Below are 10657 nucleotides of genomic sequence, written 5' to 3' on the forward strand. Positions count from 1 at the left end.
ATGCAGATCCATTTGTCTCGTTTCTACGGCTCGTCCCGCGTGATGAATTTTGCTGCCCGATCGAGAAAACCGCGCGTATTTGCGATAATGAATCTCCACCATCTATAAATAAAAGTTATGAGATCCGTTGCGTAAATGAGGCGAGCAACTGCAGGTATCGAAGAGCGGGAAGATGCGAGATTGCGAGAAGGTGTCACTGCCATAAAATAGAGTAAGAGTTCCTGGATGATCTCGCGTATTCGAACTATCATTATCGACCACTTCTCTCGCCACGTGGAATCCCGTCTGCTCGCATTTCCGACTTCTCCATGACGATATCAAGTGTTCGCCGCGAATGCACTTGAACGGATATAACGCAATTAAGTGTGACTACGATAATGCGCGTTAAGTAGCCATATAGAAAATTGCCCGCCATTCGAGAGTATTTCCATTATAGAAAAACAACCTCCCCCATATCAACAGATATAATAGATAGCCAGCTGTACGTCAAGCATAAAATCTGATTTAATAAAGTATGCATAATGTCAGAGGGCATGTCTGCTTAAGTGTGTAAAAAGTCGCAAATTAACATGGGTCAGACGTGCGTACGCGTATAATTTCTTACCTGCGGTTAACTTTGAATATATGTATATGCAGATGCGTTTTTCACCTCTTCGAGAAGAGAATCTATACTTTTGAAAGATATCATAATTGATATCCGGGATATCCGGCACATATTTACCAACAAAAGCACCGAAGAACTCGTTTAACTGGATTGAAATACCTAATGTGCTCCGCGAATAAAAAAATATAATTGAAGAAGCAGATGTTAATGAAACGATTCAGTTTTATGTGCAGTTTTAACTGTTTCTGCGACGTAAATACAGTATAATAATCAAAAGAGAAATAGTGACGAAATATTATATTTAAAATAATCTATTGAATGAACGTACCGAGAATTTATGAAGTAGATACATTTCGCGGAACTTTATTGGAATACGGCTTCGGCTGTAGCGACGGCAATAATTTATCATATACGCGCGCTCGTTAAAGTCAATTGTGGTCGTTGTATTGCAACGAGCAGCATTGTCGGAAGGTGCATCGACCGCGATCAAAAGTTGCATTGCAATTTCAGCACGAATCTCTGCGCTGCCTCGCGGCTTTGTTGCGCCTGCCAACGTTACCACGATCCATTACAAAAGATTAAAACAAAACGCATGATCATTCCTCTTCCATAATCGTAAATTTTTTTTCTATGGTATATCAGAATGTAAGATCGAGTCTGAGAAAAACACATTTAAGAAATTTAATGAAATTAACAGTACAATCAAAAGAAACTTGCACGCGTCTGAATGCTCTTGAGTGCTTCAGACACGTTTTATTTCCTCTTTCCTGTTTCTCATGGATGCTAAAATAAATCATTTTAAAAGACAACAATCATTTTCCCGCAATTATATATTTATAATAATCTAGTACAAAACAGTGTAATAAAATTCTAATATGAATGGTACATAACAATAAGGAAAAATTATTTTCTTTTCTTTTTTTGTTGTTACTAGGACACATTTTCCTATTAAGAAATTAAAAGATTATCGTAGCGCACACAAACATAGCTTATCACTTGCTTATTACTTCGTTTATTACCTTCCTCGACAACATATTTACATAAGATATTTAAAAGATATCTTATGCAACATATATGTTATCTAGGATATGATCTGCAATTTTAAAATTAGGCCACAATGGTATCAAACGATCTGACCCGTAAACCTCTTTAACCAACGGCACATAGATATCTACTCGCGCATTGGAATAGAAATTCCTAACGCTTGAAAATTCTTGCCATCGGTTTTCGCTGGCACATTTCGCGAATCGAATACCTACACGCGATGTTCTCACCGTGCGGGACAATTGGATTTCCTATACGCGTTCGCTATTATGTACACAAGGTATATGTACACGGTGCTCTTTTATATACCCCGTTACGGTATATATAAACGCGTTCCTAAGAGCTTACGGTTCCCTTCTCTCCGTGTGTCGTTGACACTGCGTCCGCCAGAACGATACCGTTCGTTTCTCGCTTTTCTCTCGAGTAGATCTGCTTACGTTTCGCCGATAAGCCCGGAAGAGCCTCGATGAAATACTGGAGAACGTCCTTGTATATCCTCGAGGAAACTAGCGGCATCAGCGCGACGGATTATGGCGAAAGATAGTGATTTGCGTATACATACAAATTGCTGGAATCAAATTATAGATAATTTGAGAAATTATAGATATTCTCGTAACTCATGTAAAAAAATTTCATACTTGTACATGAGCATAATATCTTATTTTGTTTTTCAAGAGAAGTATTTTATAAAGCGTTACTTAATTCACATTAGTTGAAATTCTGAAATGTTTTAATTTAAAATTTTATATGCATGATTTCAAAAATACGAGTGAAAAGCATAATATTATTCTTGTTTTTTGTGTAATGTTATAACATTAGCATGTTGCATATTTAATGTCAACGCTCGACTTAAAAAAATAATGATTGATTCTATATATGTAGGATAAAGTCGTCTATTATGGGATAGGTTTCCAATATGAGATAGCGGGATTTCTGCTAAACTAATAAGCGCATGTGATTGATTTTATTATGAATTTATTACTCATAGAGTGAAACATATTTAGTAGAAAACTCATCATTAAATCATGTGGTTGTGAATCATCTAGTGGTTGTGAAAAAAGATTCTTGAAATTGAATGTTGTCGAATTTTATTGAGATTAGTCTCCAAACCTTGTTTTATTATATAATAAATAAATATTTGATAATAAAATCTGCTTGCATTGATAGAGTAAGTCGCATTAATAGGAAAACACGCGATATAATGATTTGTTTAACTATAAAGATTAGATTTGGTGATCATGAAACCGCAAGGCATGGGAGTCGTAATATGAGATACTCAAAGCATTTCTAGCTATATGAGAGCATCTAAACGATTCAATATCTGAAAGCATATTGAACGAAATGTTAAAAATGATGATTCTATTGTTAAGATTATTCACACACACACACATACACACACACACACACACACACACACACACACACACACACACACACACACACACACACACACATTTACATACTCACGTATACACGCATCAAAAAAGTATATAATTATTATGTATAACATTCAAATTCTTTGTTCCTTATACGTAATATGATAAAAGTGTGTATAAAAAGTTTACCTTTATTTTTTCCTTAATTTTCTGTTTGAGATATTATACCATCTCATACAAGAAAACCTTTGTATCTCATATTAGGAACCCTTTTTTTGAATGAACAAAATCGGCACTTTCGATAAAAATTTCACATACAAAGTATAACTACTATCGATCATTAACTTTTGATGATAAATCTTGAATATATTTCTCATAAAATTGACACGAAAATAGGAATTAAGATTGCAAGTTAAATAAATTACAAGTCTTTAAAAAAAGGTATCTCATATTAGGCGATTTTACTCTATGTAATGTTTAAGGTTTTTATGAAATCAATAAAAACCTACATTTTAACTTCTTCCATCTTTTTTCTGTAAAAATATCTCTTTTTTAAAATTATTTGGATCTTGTCAAATCGCAAGAACACTAATTACATTTTAATACAGCGGACGAAAATTTTTACATTGCATTTGTTTCGAAAGGATTTCAGGGTTTTTCTCACGAAATACTTAGCATCTCGCACGGTTAATGTCTAAGATTTCCTAATGAGGCGTTTAGTAGACCGTAAAGCCATAAATTCTTCTTGTGTTTAATGAAAATATCATTTAAATCTCGGAAACTAAGTTCTAGTATTAACTTCCTTAAATTCAGAAATTATAAATATTTGTATTTTCTGAATTATTCGATTCCCATGCTCTAATGCGACAAAATTATGCGACTGTTGATGTTCAATGGCAGTGCAATTACCTTGCAATTATTCGTGAAATTAAATTATAATGATATATAGAAGTAGAACATTAACATTAAAAAATGTTAGTTAATGTTGCAATTTCAAATGTACAATTCCATCTATTATTTCACACAAAGTATACAAAATTGATATGAAAGTAATGATAATGAAGATTCATTTCACTATCTCTGTTTCTTTTTTATAGTTATAATCTTGACTTAATATTTATTGAATAATTTTAATATTTTAATCATTTTTGTATATTTATAAATATGTATATTCATACATATATTAAAGTAATAAAAATCTTTCTAGAAATATTCAATTCCCCGTGCAACGATACAAATATATCTAAAATAAGGATTAGATTGTATGGAACTGTAACCGCGGTATAGATAATGACAGCGCAACTGTATCAAATTACAGAATAAGCGACGTATTCGAAATCAAAGTTGTATGTAGGACGATTACATGGGATTCTTAAAGCAGTTACATGAGATTAAATATTAAACTTGGATCAGAGATTATACAGTAATACGTTCACGGATAGGAAAAAAATATTGAGACATTTAGAACGAATTTCATTTCAGCACAGCTCTTTAATCATGACTCCCGATGTGATTCTTCCAGGTTGATCGCTGACGACACGAGAAAAATCAATTATTTCTCTTTATACATGCTTTCTTTGTTAGGTTCGAAGATTACCGGTGAGCTCGATAATAAAAGCGCTTCGCGATTTACTATGCATTACATCGCGCAATCTTGGTACTCATAATCGTGGAAGGAATCGATTACAATGGTCTCGCATGCGCCGCCTGTATCGCGTTAATGCAACGTTTATTGCATTATTTATGATATACCATACGAATAACGACTGCTATCACGGGACTGATTCGCGATGCCGTTGCTATTGCTCGTGTATATTACACAGCTCGTTAAATGGAAGGGCAATAATATACAGAAAAAGGCCTTAAGTTAATAACGTGTACAGTACTTTCCTTTCCACGGCCTTTTACGTTTTGCAATTAATTAGTAACGCTTAGATACCACAAAATCGAAAGATCTTATAAGACATATATCACATTTCTTATCACAGTTCGGAAATAACTGTATTCTTAAAGACAGATCTTCTTTTTTCAACAAATCTGCCAGATCTATGAAAGATAAGAAGTTTCCATGACTTTTTTGTACGTATATGTATAGTTTAACATCACCACTTTTCAATTTAATCGTATTTATACAAATGTAAGTAGTATGCACAAATGATGCACCTGTTGCGTCGATTCCCGCGAAATTGAAGCGACCGTCAAGCTTCACGGTCGATGAGTATTCTCCAAGAACCAGGTCATACAGAGAAACATCATCTTCCAGACGGGACGACCAATTACGAGATGGATGGCTTCGCCGTGCCCTGATTCTTTCACTACCAACCTAAATGATAGATCGGCTTGTAATATTTAACTTGCGAAAGGGCTTCTCTCGGCGTTGCAATATCACTCCATTATTTACAAATTAAATTCTTTATTGTTTACAAATCGAACAGATATTACCATTTGTCGCATAAAAAAGAAAAGTAATATATTTGCAAGTTGAGAAAAAAATGAATAATGCTAAACAAATGAATGAATAATAACATAATATTAATATAATATAATTAAATATATTCGTATTAATTGATTTATAATTTTTTTGCTTACAGGACGATCGAGCTGATCGCTTTAGTAGCGATATCTAGTACACTCTTTCTTTTTCTACACACGAGAGATCTACATTCACGTCTGAAAAAAATGGAAGTACGTCTTCAACCGGGGGAGGATGATGTGCTCTCGGCGAATCAGCTCTCATCAGGTAATAAATGTTATATAGTAAAATTGAGACAAACGAATATTGAAATATCTTTCTATCTCTTTGTAAGGAATAAAAAATGAAATAATATGTTTGCGAAAACAAACGAAACATAAAATAAATATAAAAACAATTAAAAAGATATAATATATTAAAAAATACAAATTGGATTAGATGTGTAGAACATATTTCTCAATGCACATTCTAAAAAATACCGTAATGAATTATCTTATTATATATCAAGCAATAAAAATAAACAAATTACATATAAATAAATAAATAAATAATCATGAAAAGTATGTTGCAAGAAGTTCATTTCATCTTTTTTTAATGTGATGACAAGATATTTCAGACCGTTAGAAATGTTAATTGGAAGGAACTGATTATCTATTTAATTACACAAACGTGTAATAATGGCCGCTAGTTTCTCGGCGCCTGAAAATGAACTACATTGAAATTACATTCGTGTCGGCCAACGTGCCATAATGGACACGTTTATATATGCGCTTTTACGTGCTCGTACGTACTCCCCGAGGGTGCTGTTGACTTCCCGGTTGAGGAAGGTCAAGGTGTGAGAGAGTGAACGCACATAGGATTCAACGAGAGTTAAAGATGCTTATGCATCTCACTCTCATAGAACGTATGTCTTTTCATCATTAGTAATACCTGGGGATTTCATCATTTTACATTTTTTAAGGATCGTATTTGAATATTAATAATACAATAAAAAGTATTATTTGTTGACTAAAATTTTGTTCAATTCTTTATTTTCAATTGTCTCACTAATCGTTTGTGTATTATTATATTTTTCGAAATAAAAAGATTTTTTTTCATTATCATTTGTACAAGAAAATAACGAAAAAGAAACACAATACTTTTGATTCAATTGATACTTAAATTTAAGTATAAAATTAAATTTTAGTAATAAATTAAAATTAAAATTTATACTTAAATTTTAATTTTGAAAAAATCGACGACAAATTCGCCAGGGAAATTGTTAATGATCTCTATCCTTTCAAATGTGTTACATGTGTATTGCGTAGACGTCAAAAGAGTGAGATCTCTATATCGCCTCAATATCATACCACATTCATTTCGCGGCATTCGTAACGGTAGCAAAGAACTTGATTTGCTCGCAATCGCAGACTAATTATTCGTGCACCTTCTATCTTACGCTTTATACGTGGCAATCCACGTGTTTGCCGCGCCGTATTATTTATTACATTATGGCTTACAATTATGTCCGGCGCCGCTTTATTATTTAAAGCGATGCAGGCACGCTGTCTCGAAGCAAACACGGATTATATTCATAAGATTGCGAAATACTCGCGAATTATTCCTGGTATTCGACTTTTTGCAAATTTGACAATTATGTATAAGTACATTAATATTCTGCGAGAAGAATTACACGCTTTTTTACTTTTATCACAAATTTGTCAAATTTACAATTAGCAATAATTTTTTATTTATGTTTAACTTATATATTTTTAATTATATCTTTAATTAATTTAAAGAATTGCGAAAGAAATGTTTTTAAAATTTGAAAACTTCCTATAGAGATAATACTTTAATTTCAAACAAAAATTTTATGCATATGAAAAATTATAGTTTATAGAATCAAAAAATAAAATTATCAACAAAATGTGTCTTGCAATGTCGTACGAAAAACGGCCTGTACTTTCAATATATCTCTGCACGTAAGTTAAAAATGTTATTCGTAGCCTACATGGCAATTCTTCATATAAATTCGTCTCTTCTCAGAACACAATGATTAACAATGTATTATGAACTCAGCTCACAATTATTATAATAACTACTTGCATTACTTTCTATTAGAAATTTCACAATTGCAAGAGTAAACATTAGCCTCTCGTTTTTATTAAGCGAAAGTTAGAACAAATCACACACATTTTTGTGTTGCAATCGAAAGAAACAATATTTTATTTCTGTGTAACGAAGAGATTTCGATAAAAAAATTATGCTCGTGAGCAAGACGCGATGGAAATTTCAATGTGTTAACCATATCTAAATGTATTCGTTAAATCCATCATAAGAATCAATAAATATACAGATATTTGTTGGAATGCATATTTAGATTTAAATCAGCAGGAACTAATTATCTATATTTAATTACACATATTGTTGTACAGAAAAGCATATCAAAATCATTTTGCTTGTAAAATACTCAAATCAAACCAGTTATGATCATCATAAATCGGCATTGATCATCTCACGTGAGTAGCACGTGAAACGCGTGAAATCTGTACTTTTAAAAGCTATTCACCAGTCGAGAGGAAGAAGCAACCGAGTACACACCGAGTAAAAGATAAAGGATGCTCTCCGGAGGCGGAATTGACCGAGCAGTTGAGAGTAGCCACATCAAAGGGAGGTGAAAGGAAAAACATCGGTGAACGTGAGCGAAAATAAATCAGACATGTAGTAATGCTCGCGCGCGTTAAAAGGAGAAATGGATTAATCGCTCGCGGCGATATAAATGGCAATGTGAATGGAAATGAAAGTTCAATCATTCACATATATACACTAGATCGTGAGGTGTTATTTCTGCTGCTATCGAGAAAGATTCGGAGTGAGGATGGAAAGAATAAAAAGATAAAAAGGTGTTCGAAGCCCAAAAAGCAATCGTTTACATTTCGAGAAAAGTTATTATTATCGGTGAGACGTGCCTCATCCATAAAAAAATAACGCTTTTGCTAATAGCGATAGCTATTTATTATATAATGAAAAATTTTCTTATTCTTAGTCAATAAAAACATACAGAAAGAATATAATTCAATGAAAGGATATTTGCTTATAAAATCTCGAAACAATCAGACAAGTCGTAAACTAGTACCTACCTGGTATGATGAAAATAATAAAATACAGGTTTGTTACCTCTCGAGAATGAAATGGATTAACGAGATGCCTTCCACTTCTTCGCAAGGATGTATTCGCACCTTCATGGTGCACCCTAACTCGATGTTATCGCAACTTGCAACAGCTCGTAATACGTCCGCAAGGAATGTGCAATGTCCGGCCTCTTCGCGTACAAGATCGAGATCGAGAATGATCTATGGAGTGCCGTCATTCGCGGAAACGATCGCATGATTTAATAAAAATTCAAAATACTGTGCGATTGTGAATAATCTTTATATGAATATTCTTCTTATATATTTTTCTTCTTATATATTTTTTTATTATTTTTTATACAAAAAGCAAAACATTATTTAAAATATTGAAATCTGAAAAAAATAGATTTTTCTTTAAAGAAAAATTATATGTCGAAAAATTACGCACTTTTTCTTATCATTACATGGTAAAAAAATTTTCATACATTAATATGTATAAATATGTATAAACATATATAAATATTCATACATCCCTCTTTCTTTCGTAAAATTATTTTTTAGTGTAATAGAAATAACAATAGTAATGTGAAAAACATAAAAAATAATTAAAAAGTAATTTTACAAAAAAAAGAAGGATATATGAATATGTATGGACATATTTTATGTAAAATTATATATATTTATGAATATTTATACATATTCATGCATGAACAATTTTTTATCGAGTAAACTATTATTAAAATCTTTTTCAATGTCAATATCCTAATTGACATAATATTTAATGGTCTATGTGATCAGCATTGTATACAAATTGAATTAATAATTTTAATAAAGTGCATAATTAATTTGTATAAAATTCTAACAAAATTTTCTTTAAACTATTGAATATTGAAGTAATCGCTGTATGTTATTTTTTTCCATTCTAATCGTTCTGAAACAAGATTTTGTATGCAGGTCTCGTTGCCTACTTCCTTGTTTGTGTTTACACCTAATTTAATGATCCAACGATTTAGCACGGAATAAACTTATAACAAGGAATTCACATTAAGCATACGTGTAAACATAATACGGTCAATGATTTACGTTGACCTCGTTGGTTAATGTTTACTCTAATTGATAGTAGCCAGCCAGACATAAAATGACAATGCACATGGGTGAAAGTGAAGTATTTTTATACATACGCTATATAAAATGCAAGTACCCGCTGAAAACAAAGTAGCTCGCGACTTCTTTAAAAGCTACTTAGTGAAAGTATTGTTTTATTGATAAGCAAAAGTAGCATGTCAAATTAACTAATTCTAATGTGGCAATAAAGTAACTTATTCAAGAAGTGTGTTATTCTTTCGTAATTTATTCTATCGAAAAGTATGTCATTCTCTTGTATAGTCAGTTAAGCAAGTAATCAATCAAATATTAATCATTTATCAGTAATAAAAAAAAATTGATAAAATTGTTTTGATATAAGTTTATGTATGAATACATCTGTCAGATAGCTTTGAAATATAATAATAATAAAAATATTTTTTTATTATTATTATATTTTTGACTAATTCTAATAAAATCTAAATTTAGAGAAAGAAGAGTAGTAAATAATCTTAAAAATCAAATTCAGTAAAGGTTCTCTTAAGAATAATTTTCTATGAAGAGAAAAAAATGATATGCGAGCGTACTTTTTACTTTACGATGCAACCATCTAGATTTAAAAAATGGAACGAAATCGCCAAGAGGAAGTGCCATATAAAGTTACAGAAAATTAAACGCAAATTCAAGAATGACGTTCACCTTTGTTCGTCATGTACTTTCCTTCTAACTGTTGTCATGCAACGCTATTGTTCCGGTCACAATTGTGCTGAAGAATAGGAAGTGATCCTTATTGTTGCATTTACAATAAATGCATATACAATACGTCAAGTTATCCGCCTAAAGAGTACGATTAAATTAGTATATACTATTTAGATCAATCATCGCCTACGATCATTCACACACACACACACACACACACACACACACACACACACACACACACACACACACACACACACACACACAC

At 31.9% G+C, this 10657-nt stretch overlaps 1 protein-coding gene across 1 annotated transcript in view; it reads left to right on the forward strand.

Moving 5' to 3' along the window:
• LOC105617546 (heparan sulfate 2-O-sulfotransferase pipe) overlaps nucleotides 1-10657 on the forward strand; it is a 35303-nt gene that overhangs the window by 2387 nt on the left and 22259 nt on the right. The window contains exon 2 of the mRNA XM_012199102.1: nucleotides 5616-5764. Coding sequence (XP_012054492.1) covers nucleotides 5616-5764 — 149 coding nt within the window. The remainder of the gene's footprint in view (nucleotides 1-5615; nucleotides 5765-10657) is intronic.

Source organism: Atta cephalotes (genome assembly GCF_000143395.1).
Source record: "Atta cephalotes unplaced genomic scaffold scaffold00013, whole genome shotgun sequence".
NCBI lineage: Eukaryota > Metazoa > Arthropoda > Insecta > Hymenoptera > Formicidae > Atta > Atta cephalotes.